At 44.3% G+C, this 14,148-nt stretch overlaps 1 protein-coding gene across 2 annotated transcripts in view; it reads right to left on the bottom strand.

Moving 5' to 3' along the window:
- Trappc12 (trafficking protein particle complex subunit 12) overlaps positions 1-14,148 on the bottom strand; it is a 103,299-nt gene that overhangs the window by 34,161 nt on the left and 54,990 nt on the right. For both annotated transcript variants that reach the window (XM_074049087.1, XM_074049088.1), the window contains exon 6: positions 912-1,024. In XM_074049087.1, the coding sequence (XP_073905188.1) occupies positions 912-1,024 (113 nt within the window). The remainder of the gene's footprint in view (positions 1-911; positions 1,025-14,148) is intronic.

Raw genomic sequence — 14,148 nt, 5'->3', positions numbered from 1 at the left:
AAAATGGAAGTGATACAAAGCTGAGGGCAGTGAGTGGCTGGAGTCCCTGTCCATGCTCTAGCAAAAGCCTTCTCTATGCACACCAAGCAGGTGCCCTGCCAGAAGCACTGATAGCACACCCTGGAGTGCCCCCAAATTTCCACAAGAATAGTCAAGAAGTGAGAAGAGAAATTTGACAAAAGTGACCTAATTTTCTCAAAAAATGACAGTATGCTGCCATTCCTTACAGCTTCTTGTACTTCCACACACATTACCTCCCTTAGCCTACAAGGAACAGTGGGAGGCAAGAGGGAAGGGCAACATCACTTCTAACCTGAGGTGAAGGGTCTTGGGGCATGGGGCTGCCCACAGCCTGGAAACAGCAAGGATTAGGGCCCTGCTTCTTCCCAATGTCACCTCAGGCGACAGTCTGATCTTATGTTGACACAGCAGTGTGGTGCCTTTACTAACTGCTGCAGCTCGAACAATTCCAAAAGCACCCTGAACCTCCTGGGCATTGTGACTGTGTGATGGCTGTCATCACACGGTGCCATCACGAGTGTTTCAACACTGCTGCAGGGCTCTGCCTGGTGCAGGGCAGGTGCTCCTAAGTGCATGTGGATGCAGAGTGATCGGATTAGGCCCTTGGTGGCAGCTTGGGAACATGCTCACATGTGTGAATTCCATGTAAGGCAATGTTTCTGCTTTTCATCTACCAAGAGTATTAGAAAGGGGGACTTCAGGACTCAGGCTCTGCCAGTAACCATCTCCACCCCTAAAAATGACTTCAGCAAGAGCAATGAGTAGCACTGTCATACTACTCAGGAGTCTTGTCTGAGGGAAGGAGTGGTGATGGTGCCGCTGGGCAGGATGGGCAGAGAAGGGCATGGTGCATGTGCTGAGTGGAAGAGGCCAGAGGTGGCGATGGTTACCTTGCTGCAGACGGTCTTGACCCTGTGCAGTCTGTCCAGGGACTCCTGAGGATTGCCCAGATACTGCTGTAGCTCTGCGTGCAGGATGCGCATGGAGAAGGGGACCATGGAGCCTGGAATTGATATCAAAGTTGAGTTAGTTTGCTTGCTGTAATTATGCATGCTTCCTTACTTGGTACATGGGAAGAAGGCATTTACAGGTGGCCCAGTGGAAGTGAGGACAGAACCCCTTTGTTTTTTGGTATCATCTGTAACATGCTGGTTTTCACCATAGCTGTATCTCTCTGCCTGGACAACAGCCAAAGGAGACAGGGTGATGCCCCCTCTACTGCCATAGCTACATGTTGTCACGCAGAAGCCATCACAAATGAACACAGTGCTTCAGACCAACCCTTCTCCAGTATGAGACACAACAGGATACTCAGGTACTCATCACCCCAGGCAGAGGTTGCTTGGCCTGGGCTCCCCAGAGGAGGCCCGAGTGAGGACTGGAAAGAAAGGACTGGTTCTAGAAGTGCAAATCCAGCCAAGGTCCTGGGAATGGGACTCCCTCCAGATTCTGTTTATATTCTGGAGCCTCAGCCCTGCTTCTGAACATCCCAAAGGAGATGAGGGATAGCCTGGAAACTCATCACCAGGCTGCCTGGCTTTGACATGTGTGGTGCAGGGAAAGCACAGGGGCAGCAAATTCCACCCAGTTATCTAAACATGGCCGCACGATCTCTGAGGAGAAAGGAAGGCTTTTGTAAACAGCATGTTCTTTCTAATATGATTTGGAATTGGATCTGTTTATACACAATAGATACATAAAAACCATCACCATCAGGAGCCCACACTGACTATAAATGAGTTGGATGACATGTATGGTTTGACTCTGAAATGTCTCCCACAGGCTCATGTGTGAAACACTTGCTCCTCAGCTGGTAGCACTGTTTTGGGAGGTTCTGGAGACTTTAGGAATTGGGAGTCCAGGTGTAGGTCCTTGGGGGTGTCTTGTTTCTGGTTCCTTCCTGTCTCTGTTTCCTGTCTGCTATGAGGTGAAGAAGCTCCTCTGCTACATGCTCCCAGCACCAAGATGTTCTGCCCAAGTGTGTGGGGCCAAGGAACCATGGATGGAACCCTCTGAAACTGAACCAAAACAAATCTTTCTGCCAGGTATTTGATGACGGTAACACAAAGTCTGACTAATACACTATAAAACCGCCACAGAGGGCAGTGCATGGATTCAATGGAAGCCTCTTAAGATAGTCCAAGCAGCTAATTTGACACCTGGAATGCAGTCTGGAAGATAGTTACAAAACAAGCTGTGTAACTTCTGCAAGCCTCTGAACCTCAATCCACTCATCTTTTATTCATTCATCATTACCAAGGGTATACAACGACCTACCTTAAGATGGTCTTCATGTCAACACTTCTCTTTATCTTGAAAACTTTATGATGCTCTATGGTTTTTAATAAAAGTCCAGAAAGGATAGTCAAGAAAAAGGGGCACCATGGAAAGCAGGTTCTACTATAATTAGCCTGGAGAAAAGAACGCTAATAATTATTGAGTTTAAACTGCTTAAACATCATCTTTTCATGACACTAAATAGTTTCTGTATTTGAAGAGGATGAATGGCTAAGTTTAAGTTATGGTATGAGCTATTTCAATTTCCTAGAATGACAGGATCAGTCACCTACAAGGTGTATCACTTCCATCCCTATGTTTCAAGCAGACATGAGCAGACAACCTTCCCATATGGCTCAGACTTTACCTCTTTGGAGAGACTACCTCAAAAACACCAAGCTCTGAAACACAGAAATAAGCCCTACTGGAAATTCTCCATTCAGCTTATGAATAAGCTGTAGGTACAAAAGGTGGTGGGAGTCACCTGTACCCTGACAACTGCCCATCAACCTAGGGAAGTTTCTGCATTTAGGACACTGAAAATATCATGAACTAAATAAAAATACAACTTACCTAAAATTATTGGATGAACAAAAGCAGTGCTGAGGATTTTATTTTTAGTATTAAGTGCAATAATTAGAAAAGAAGTATCTAAAATCAATGATCCATGTTTTAGAAAGATGAGCAATATGAGTATAAAATAGAGAAGAAATCAAAGTTAGATTGGAAATCAAAAAACAGACAGCTGGAAATCAGGAAAAATCAGCAAAACCAAAAGTTTACCTTTGACGAGGTCAGTAAAATTGATAAACCTTCCAGGCTAACCAAGAAGAGAAGATGTGAATTACTAGTACCAGAGATGAAAAAGGGAGCATTACTGTACATCCACCTACATCTGGTAGCCTAGATGAAAAGAAAAGCTTTCTAAAAAAGAAAGCACCAGGCCCAGACAGTATTACTAGTGAATTCTACTAAACAGCTAAGAAAGAAATAATACCAACTCTCTGCTCTCTCTTACAGAAAACAGAAGCAGAGGAATGCTTCCCAACCTGTTCTATGAGACATTACCTTAACACCACACCAAAGACACTACAAAACACCCCAATCAAACTGCATACCCAATTGTCTCATGAACACAGATTGAAAAGCCTCAACAAAATAAGAAAACTGAATCTAACACAATGAAATCTAATAAAAAATTAGCAATCAAGTTCAAAATGTATAAACATAATTATATCCCACAAGCAAGTGGGATTTATTCCAGGTATGAATGTAATTCATCGCATCAAACGTGATGAGTGTTTGATCACATGTCTTTCTGCATCCAACAGCCATTTATAACAAAACTCTCAGCAAATCAGGAATAGAACTGCTGGAAAAGAACTGCAGCTAGCAACATATTTCATGGTGAGAACCTAAACATTTTCCTCAGGGTCATGAATAAATCAGGAATGCCCCCTCTCACCATTCCTAATGAACGATGTGCTCAAAGTCCTACCTAGTTCAGTAAGTCAAGAAAAGGAAACCCAAGACACACAAAAGATATGGATAAATAAAAAAGTCATTGGTTTGATAATAACCTGATTATTTATGTAGAAAACTAAAAGAATTGACAAAAAAAACCCCAAACCTCTTAAACTAATAAGCAATTAAATCCTTACAAGAACTGCAGAAGTTAAGTGGGTTCCTAAACACCAGCAATTAACAAAAATGGAAAGAGGAACCCTATTTATGTTAGCACTGAAACAGTAAGTCTACAAAGACACGCAAAAGACGTATGAAGGAAATGAAAACTTTTGATGAGAGAAATCGAAGATGGAGAGCTATTCTATCGCACGGGGAGGGAGACTCAATATGGGTACAATGCTATTTCCTCACAACCTGATGCATACAGTCAACACCATTCTAATAAAAGTTCCAGTAAGTTATTTTGTGGACATCAACAAATGGATTATAAAGCTCATACTTAAAAGCAGAAGAGAAGAATCAAGTTGGAAGACTGACATTCATTCATACAATAGAACATTATTCAGTAGTAAGAAATGGACTACTGGGGTTGGAATATAGCTTAGAGGTAGAGCACTTGCTCAGTGTGCATGAGGCCCTGGGTTCATTCTACAGCACACACGCAAAAAAAGCAAGCAAGAAACAAATGTATGTATCAAACTAGAGGAGCCATAAATGCATATTCCTAGGAGACAGAAAAAGAATCAGGCATTTCCAGGGTGTGGGGACTAAAATGTAGAACACGGAGGATTTTGTGGGCAGTGAAACTGTCCTGGAAACACTGCAATGGTGGGTACACTGATGCCTGAGAAGCACCGCTCTTAACTATTACTTGAGAGATGCAAACTGAAAATTTACTAACCACAAATGCAAGGTCCTGAGTTCAAATCCCAGGACCATTAAAAAAAAAGTACTAATCAAAGGTTAGTACCTTTGTATTGTTGTGTCTCAAAATGCACAACTAAGTTTATCAGGACCAAATTAAAACGTATGAACATTTATTTTAAAAGAAGAAAATGACTGCCTTCAGTTAAACATTGCTTCTCTGCTATCGTCTATCCTTTTAAAAATCCAAAAGACTACCTGGGTTCCAGGGAAAAGAAAATGCTGAGGGTCTGCCTGTGTTTCTCTGACTCTTGCTGAGGATGGCCTCTGTCTTGGGGACCTGGCCCTGGCACCTCTCACATGTATTACTGGCTCTCCTCTGTGACTGAGCACTTCTACCTCCAGCAAAACCTGCTCCTCACTTCCTAGGTCTCAGATGTGCCAGAGGAACTCCCATTGTTGCTTTCTTCAGCAGGAGTACAATGGTGAACAAAATTTACCCATACCCTCAGTCGGGCATGATGGTGCACCCCTGTAATTCCAGCACTTGAGAGGCAGGAGGATGTCGAGTTACAGGCAGTCTGGGGTACAAAGTGTGACCTGGTCTCAAACAAATAACAAAAATTTATCCATTTCTTCCTTGGATTTGAGGGATATGTTGTAAAAAAAAAAATCACAAATAAAGTGAATATCTATGTAGCAAAAATCTTTCAGAATTAAATTTTAATATGCTGTTTTAAGATGTTCAGGCCACCCTGGTTCCCTCACACTGTGATCACAGGTGCTCAGCTGTTCAGCCCTCAGGCCAGACAGAAACTCACCTCCAGGGATCTGGGCTTGTTTGGTGGGAGGAAGAGCATGGTGTCTCCTCCTTTTGATGGCTCAGTTTCCAGTCTCTGCTCTAGGTTGTGCAATCATCATTTAGTTAACAACTCCCCAGACCCCACTCATCACAACCAGCAGACACAGAGATAGCAGTGACCAAGAGCCAGAATCAGACTCCTTCAGATGTCACTGCTACGCATGCCCTTCTTAGACATGCCCGGAACAAAGTGGAGACTGAAGCAGGAAAAGGTGCCTCCAGGTTCATTAACTCATGTGGCTGAAACAACCTTGTGTAGGTTTAAACTCTTCAAGAACAAAACCAAAACGAAACACACATGACCTCATGTGAAAGAAAAAAATGAAGGGAATTGAAGCAGCAAAAACATTCTTTAAAAAAAAAAAAAAGAGTGGTTCAGAGAACCACAACAAGAACAGAATGGGCAGGGACACGGCGTTATTAGTCCTAGGCCGGATGTGTGAATTTCGTGCAGCATGTGCTTGGCATAGTTTAAGTGCCAAGCACAAGGCCACAAACTGGGCACAGAAAAACAGAGACATGGCCTGTGTCCTCAAGCCAACCATCCCATATTCCATATTTCAAAAGCATGCACGGGGAAACTGCTCTGATGTAAGAGATCTGTTTGTTTTAAAGAGATGCACCTGGCAGTTAATACCTCTCACAGATTCTCTTTGTCTGGCTGAGCCAGTCTGTCTCTCAGAGCTACTGGGAATGGTAGTGACACCTTTCATCTCAAGGTCACTGTCAAGTGCCATAAAGCTTACAAGGCTTCCATACCACCCTCAGGCCTGCCTCACTTCTGCAGAGAGAAAGTGCTCTGGTAGAAAAAGGCGTCAAAGTCTGTAAGGAAACAATTCAGTGGGTGTGTTTTGCCGAAGATTCCCATGTGCAGTCATGACCTGCTGACATTTAGCTTGGTATAAACACTGTGGAAGTATTCTCACTAATTATTTAAAATATGAAAACACCCTTCAAAAATTATTTCAGACAGTCCCTGCAGTGTCAAAAATCCATACAGGCAATGCAGAAAGGCACAGAGAAATGCAGCAGAAACTAGCTAGCCAGTGACAATGAGGGCTTGACCTCAGTGGGCCACACTGTTCTCAGAGGGCACAGAGCTCTTCTCCAGCACAGAGCAGTGAAACAGTGCCCTGGCCGCCACCACTTGCTTGCTGTTTGTGCTGGGTAGCTGCATCCTCTTTGGAGCTTTGTGTATCTGCAAATGAGGACAGGAGAACTTAGATACAGCCAGGTTGCATGGTGAGACCTCAGCAGACGCTGACCCATGAAGCACTGACAACAGGGCTGCTGGCAAAACACATCAAAGGATCCCGTGGACCCACTCCTGACTGTAGCAGGTTTGCTTTTTTCACTAAGACTCAGAGTCTGCTGTGGCTTTTCCCTCTCATTTTCCAGTTGTAAGTGATGTTTCCATTTTTCAAGTGATGCTTTGTGGGTCTCTGTCATTACTTCCCTGGACCCCTTCCCTAAGTCTCTGCCTATTGTGGTGCCTCCTTCCCTAGCATGAGGTCACTGGGAAGTCCAAGGGAAAGTCATGCCTTCAGTTTTCCTCTCTTTGCTGTGCAATGCTGGAGACACTGTTCAGTATGAATGCATCTGCCCAAGAACACAGCACCACAACCACAACCCTCAGCAGGCATCTTCGACTGTGCACCCAATTGTAAATGGAAAGACATCTTAGGTTAAACATTTATTTTTTTATTTAGTTTTGGTGGTACCAGGGTTTGAACTCAGGGCTTCATGCTTGCTAGGCAGGTACCACTTGAGTCACTCTGCCAGCCCCCTTTTTTGTGTGTGTGTTGGGTATTTTCGAGATAGGTCTTGAGAACTATTTGCCCAGGCTGGCTTCAAACCAAGATGTTCCTGATCTCTGCCTCTAGACTAGCTAGAATTACAGGCATGAGCCACTAGTGTGGCTTAAATATTTATTATTTAAATGGTTAATTCAGCTAAAATTTCTAGAGCCATGAAAGACGACAACAAACTCGCAGCTGGAGCACACAGCTATCATGCATGTCATGTGCTGATAAAAATCTCAGAGTTTACCTTGAATGTTAGAAAATGTGAGTTTAAGACTTGGAGGGTAGGTAGAGAGAACTAAAGATCAGATGATAGTTCACCTTGACTCACACAGGAGTAGACAGTCGATGGGAGGTAGAGAGACTTAGCATCAATTAATTTAAGAGTGTGTTCCATCAATTTTGGTTTGACTTGATGGTAATTCATAAGGATTAACTTCTGAAATAAGATTTCACATGAAATCATTGTAGCTGTAATAACTTGAACTAAGATATAGACCCAAGTTTACTATGGAAGAGGTATTTCTTATGTGACATATTGAAGATAATCAAAACGTGTTTTATTTTGAGTGAGAGATCCTTTGGGCTCATCTTTTCCCTGCTGCACTGAAACTCAAGAGAATGCTTAATGTCAAGCAGTACTGTGAAAACCCAACACTCTCTGTCATGCCGAGTCTTTCTTTTACAGCTTACAAAGTGTTGGTAGAGGTCTGGGAAATCTAAGTGTCCTGTGAAAGATGGAGCTAGTTATGCTGGGAAGGGACATTTCATGTTTCCTGAAGATAAAATACAAGGAGTCGGGTTGGTAGAGCGTCTCAAGCGGTGGGGCGCCTGCCTCAAAAGCATGAGGCCCTGAGTTCAAACCCCAGTACCACAGAAAAAAAAAACGAGTATGCATAATACAGATAGTGAGTCCAAATGCAAACTATGAACACTTGATAATAATTATACATCAATACTGGCTCATCGGTTGTAAGAAATGTACCAACAACAATCAAGGTGCTAATGAAAATATGCAATGAATGACCTAGGAAAATCATCAGGAACAGAATTCCTGTCAATACTTGAGTATAAATCCTACAGTGGATGAAGCAACCTGCTTCAATAATTATAAAATAAAAATAATCTAATTAAAAGGAAATTAAAGAAGGGCTATTACAGGCATATATATGAAGAAAAACAGTGTGCAGAATTTGGAAAGGTACTTTAAAACCCTAATGTGAACAATAATTCTGATGTGGTGAACTTTAGACAAACAGATAAAACCAAAACCACTTGCAATGCTGAAAAAAGGCTGGTGCCCGTGACGACTTGACTTGGCCCCTTCCTTTTCACCCCTCCTGGCAGGATGCACCCTGAGGATGCAGAGGCACGGTAGATAGCTAAGGTGTGTGGGAGATCACAGGGGCTGTCTGTACACCGGGCAAAAACTATGTGAGTAGAAATTCCAGTAGAACACATGCCAAACTGATTTCATGCTCCGTTTCATTCCCGCGAGGTGAGCATAGGAGTTCTGCACTGCTGTCTACTGGTCTCTGCAGCTCTAGGAAAGACGCTAATCATGCACCTGAGGCATGCCCAGGCCCGGCCGATAGTCCAAGCAACAGTACACTACAGCTGTTAGGAAAACGCTCCAGAAAGTTGTCTGCTACAGACGTCTCCATGTGCCTTAAAACTTGGTCTGATCCCCATGACATGGGCAGCATTTGTCTGCACTTACTGTTCCTGGTATAATAGTGTGTGGAGGAAAGCAGGAGATACTCCTAAAAATGTGTTAGGTTATAAATAAAACAGGTTATGTTGGTCTTTTAAACTCAAAATGTCTTTCTTTTTTTTCAGTTTTGGAAATACTAGTTTCTAGAATGGGAGCCTGTATTTCTGAAATACACAACAAAGGACTGAAGAAGACCTAGACTATAGAAAGAACCTTAACAAATTAGTAAGAGGAAGATAAGGCAACAAGAGAGAGCCCCTGAGGAAGAAGCCCTCAGACACAGGGCACTGTGCTTGGCAGGCATGAGAAGGATGGAAGGGAGGACAAGAGTTGGATTCCAGGTTCCCCAGCAGAAGTCTGACAGGGCTATAGACATGAGTGGGTGAACCAAACCCTCCTGTGCCAGCATGGAGGTTTTGGAAAACAATGTAGCTCTTCCTTGTCAAACACAAGGCCATACAATCCAGCAAGGACCCTTTTAATACAGACCTCTGAACACTCATGAGTGTGTGCAAAGAAATGTGCAGGGAAGTTCCCAACATTACTCTTCTTAAGAGCCCGCAACTGGAAAGACGCTCACCGTGCACCTCTGGATACGGGTGGATGTGGATAATCTACTGGGAAAGGAGGCTCAGGAAGCATGTCTAAAAAGTAGTCTCTGTGTGTGTGTTTGTGTGAGTGTGAGAGAGAGCATGCGAGAGATAGCACGAGAGAGAGAGAGAGAGAAAGAGAGAGAGAGAGAGAGAGAGAGAGAGAGGGAGAGGGAGAGGGAGAGGGAGAAGTAAAAATGTAGAAATATCTGGAAGGATGCAGGACAAACTCATGGTTGGGAAGGTTTTGGAGAGGGGGTGGAATTAAGGAACAGCTTGAAGGCTGAATTGGTCATGGTTACTTTTACTTACTACAAAAACATCTGACGTAAACTGAAAACAGTATCTGTTGGCTGAGTGTTTAATACCTGTATTTTTTAAAAATTCAATTTTTGTTGAGCTGTTGAGCAAAGAGTGAACTCTCCATTTTTCCTACACTTTGAGCCACTCCACCAGCCCTTTTCTGTGAAGGGTTTTTTTGAGATTGGGTCTCACAAACTATTTGCCTGGGCTGGCTTCTAACTGTGGTCCTCCTAATCTCTGCCTCCTGAGTAGCCAGGATTATGGGCATGAGCCACCGGGCACCCAAGAGTGAATTCAGTTGAGTGAATTCCCACCCAAGCGGGATTTCTCAAAACAGACAGAAGTTGTGGGTTAGAATAAAAGTTAATAACCTTTAGTAACAAAGTGATTAAAAGAGTGAAGAAAGTAAAATGAAGCAAAGCAGAAGTGACACAGATAAACTAAGCATCTGCATCAGCACAAGCCAGTGGCTGTGGCAGCAACAGAGCCCAGGTATGTAGGGCAAGTGCACCGTGGGGGCTGTCACAAGACTCCATAGCCAAGAAAGAGGGAGAGGCCCGCTCCTATCTTGTCCTCTGCCCCCATGCACACGGACCTCTGTGCAACTCAAGTCCATCATTAGAGATAAGATGGTGGTATAGAGTGAGTTCTCCTCAAACAATTTTTATTCTGTTTTGACATTATCTCTCGGCCCACACTGCTGCCCAGCATCTCCTAGAGCCTCTTGACAATCACAGACAGGAGCTCAGGTGCAGAGATGAGCCCTGGTGTGTGAGGTCTTGGCTAACTAAGACCACACAGTCTGTAGGGTGATCTGTGGAGAGACTGACAATGCCCACCTAATGGAGAGGTGCAGCTGGAGTTTGAGCGACCTTCTCTCAACCACGGCATGAAGTCTGGTAAGAAGCTGCAGGTAAACAACTCTAAGCTGTGGGCCAAGAGTGCCAGGAGGGACAAGCAGCTTAAGCGGTGAGTGTGGTGGAAGGGAAGGAACAGAGAAAGGGGCAGAGACTGAGGAACAGGTGAGGGAAAGAAAAGTACAGGTGAGCACCGGGTCAGCTCACCCAGGGCAGGTGCCGCTTGGGTCTTCTGGGGCTCTGTTTCCTAAACCGCTCAGACCTCTGCCATAGATGGCTCTAGTCTGCTCCTACTCACAGCTGTCAGGCCTCTTCCTGTGAATAAGAGGGGATGCCATAAAGGCCACCAGAAGGTGCCGAGTGTCAGGGAACAAATCTAACTGCGCACTGAGGATGGCTGAAGTGACTGATGGAAATCGCTAGAAACATTAGAGCAATGTATCAAATTACAATACTGCTCCTTTCTTGGATGAAAAAAACAACTTCATGATTTTTACACAATTCATGTCTTGTAATGAATATTCTGAATGGGTAAAACTATGCCCAATATTTAAATGAAGTATATTAAAGCTCATTCATAAAAGTTATTTGTTCATATTGCTGTGGCCTCCTTTTAAAGCACATTTTAATGACTTGCTTTGCTTATATATTGTGAGCTAAAATGAAATGAATGAATCAAGTTCTTACATTTATGCTTGTTACTCCACAAAATGAGAAGAAAAATGAGTAAACACTCAGCATATTGTTGTGGATGAATGTTACTGCACTGTAGCTGAAATGTATGTATGATTTATGTCTGTCTCCTAATCTGAATTAGCTGCTTAATGATGCACAGTTACTGCCTTCTCTTTATTCACATCCTGGTGTAGCTGAATTCCAGGCAGAACTGGAAACAAGCTTTCCCAACTGCACATCTGCAGGAAAAATGGCCTCACAGTGAAAGAGGGCCACAGGCCATTCTGTACCTGAGCTCACATTTCATTCCTGTTCTTAAGGAAGCTCTGTCCTCCCCTCAGCCTCCATGAAGGCAAGGAACAGAGCAGCAAGCCCTTAGCACATCACAGAACAGGACACCTTGGGTGATGCCAAGCACCAAGACAGTGAGGGTCAGACATCAACAGGGAGCCAAGCTTTTTATCAGTCTCTAAAGGAAACAACTGCCTTTTAGCCCCACTCATCTTAAACACATGTCATATGTTCAGAAGTGGCTGATTAGTAGTAGTAATTTTGGATCTACAGTTCACATGGACCTCAACAGAAAAAGAGCCCAAAGGATACCTGGTGGTTTAATGCCATTAGGAGAGGGGCCTGTGCATTTCAAATTCTGAGCTTCTTGTTGGTAGCAGACAAAACCTGATTGGGGCAGGGCATGGTGGTTCACACCTATAATCCCACCTACCCAAAAGGCAAAAATGTGGAGGACTGTGATTCGATGCCAGCCTGGGTAAAAAATGTTAGTGAGACTTCCATGTCAACAAACAAACCAGTTGTAGTGCTCATGCCTGTAGGAGGCATATGTAGGATGACTGTGGTTCAAGATTAGCCCAGGCAAAAGTGTGAGACCTTATCTGAAAACCAAACTGGGGTGGGGTGTGGCTCAAGTGACAGAGTACTGACTTAGCAAAAACAAGGCCCTGAGCTCAAATTCTAGTATTGCCAACCCCCATCCCCCCTCCCTGCCCCACAAGAAACAAACCCAAGCTGGATGGAGTGGTCCATGCCTGTAATTCCAGCTATGTGGGAGGCAGAAGACTGTCCAAAGCTAGCTGTGGGCAAAAGCTCCATACCCTATGTGAAGAATCAGCTAAAGCAGAGTGGAGGGTGTGGCTCAATGGTAGAGTACTACCTGCTTAGCAAGTGCAAAGCCCAGAGCTCAAACCCTGCTGCCACCAAAACCAACCAATCAATCAAAACAAAAAAGCTGCCTATTCCCAGACCCAGGCAGAGTACAGTAGAGGCAGGCCAGTCTCTGCCCTTGAGAGGATCTGGGCAGGAGGAGTGGGGCCAGGCTGCAGCCAGGCAGAAGGAGGAAACAGGGTTTATGTTGCAGGAAACACAGCCATTCTTTATGAGAAAAATCAGAATGCTTGCCTCCTGACTCTGAGAGCTTCCAGACGAAACTGGCTAAGTAGACTCCCCCTTCTCCACTTCCCCTCAACACCTTTCCAACACCTTCCTTAGAACTATTCTGTGTGACAGAGGATCATTCCTCTTCTGGAAGTTTGTTCACTGCCTTACATGGAAAGATGAACCCCCAATGATACAAAAGGGTGAGAGAGAAAGGAACTGGGCAGTTTACAAGCTCAAAATGTGCCCACGGATGGCTGGACCTCTGCCAGGGCAGCAGGTAAAGGTGGGAATGGCCAACGTGGAATGGATGGAAAGCTTCGTCTGGGGGAGTGGAGTGGGTGAGAGCTATTCATGGAGAGAGAGGATAGACATAACTCCGCTCCACAGTGATGGCACTCACGACTGCAGTATGGGGAAAATGTCAGGACAGCCAGACTCCTGGGGAGGCCACCCAGCTTGGACTCTCAGAAAAGGCCTGCTGGGGCTCTGCCCCCACTTCTTCAGCTGTTGGTGGGGTGGGGCAGGCAGGGGTATGGTTCTGGACTCTATTGCCTGGGGCCTGTTGTGGTCTTTCTTGCCCTGCTCCCTCCTGTGTGGAGGCTGGAGGGACCTGTGGGCCTCAGTGAGATGTCTCACAGGTTAAGGACTAGAGCCCACCCTGATGAGGCTGGTGCCAGTTTCTCTGACTTGAAGTCTACCTGGTTGGCTGGCTGGCATCCACTGAATCCACCAACTGAGTTCATGACAATTGCTTGCACTTATGCTTTATTTCTGGTATTAAAACTTCCCTGTTTTCTCTTTCTACAAGGGTTAGATAGATTCCTTTAGTTGGAGGGAAGAAACAATTTTAATGCTGGTTCAGTTAAAGGTCAAACCCACCTGTACTACAACACTAAGAACCCTCTTTTGACTCTGCAGTAACTCAGGGTACTGCACCAGCTCCTCCCAACTCTGTTTTGTAAGCAGTGAAGATGATAAAGGTGAAAAGAGCTGACTGTTCCATCCTTTCCTCATCCCCTTTAAAGACACAGGATCTGAGTCTAAAAAGCAACATAAAGAGAAGCTGAAAATTTTGTTTTACCTCTAGCCTTCTTGGTTTATTTACCTATTGATGTTAACCAAGTTAAATAAAAAGTGGCTAATTTCTGGAAACTTCTACAGCAATTACTATTTTTATTACTTGCCAGGTCTGTGTGTTCTTTTGTACCGCCATTATCTACCTTCAATGAGGCCCTCCATTTCCTGATAACCAGAACTGTTCTTTGTAATACCTCTGCTGCAAATGCAGGCCCAAGGATCTTACTAAAAGATGGCAGGTCAT

Source organism: Castor canadensis, chromosome 12 (genome assembly GCF_047511655.1).
Source record: "Castor canadensis chromosome 12, mCasCan1.hap1v2, whole genome shotgun sequence".
NCBI classification, from domain to species: Eukaryota; Metazoa; Chordata; class Mammalia; order Rodentia; family Castoridae; genus Castor; species Castor canadensis.
Note: the sequence above shows the minus strand (reverse complement) of the source record. Positions and strands in the feature narration are given on the sequence as shown.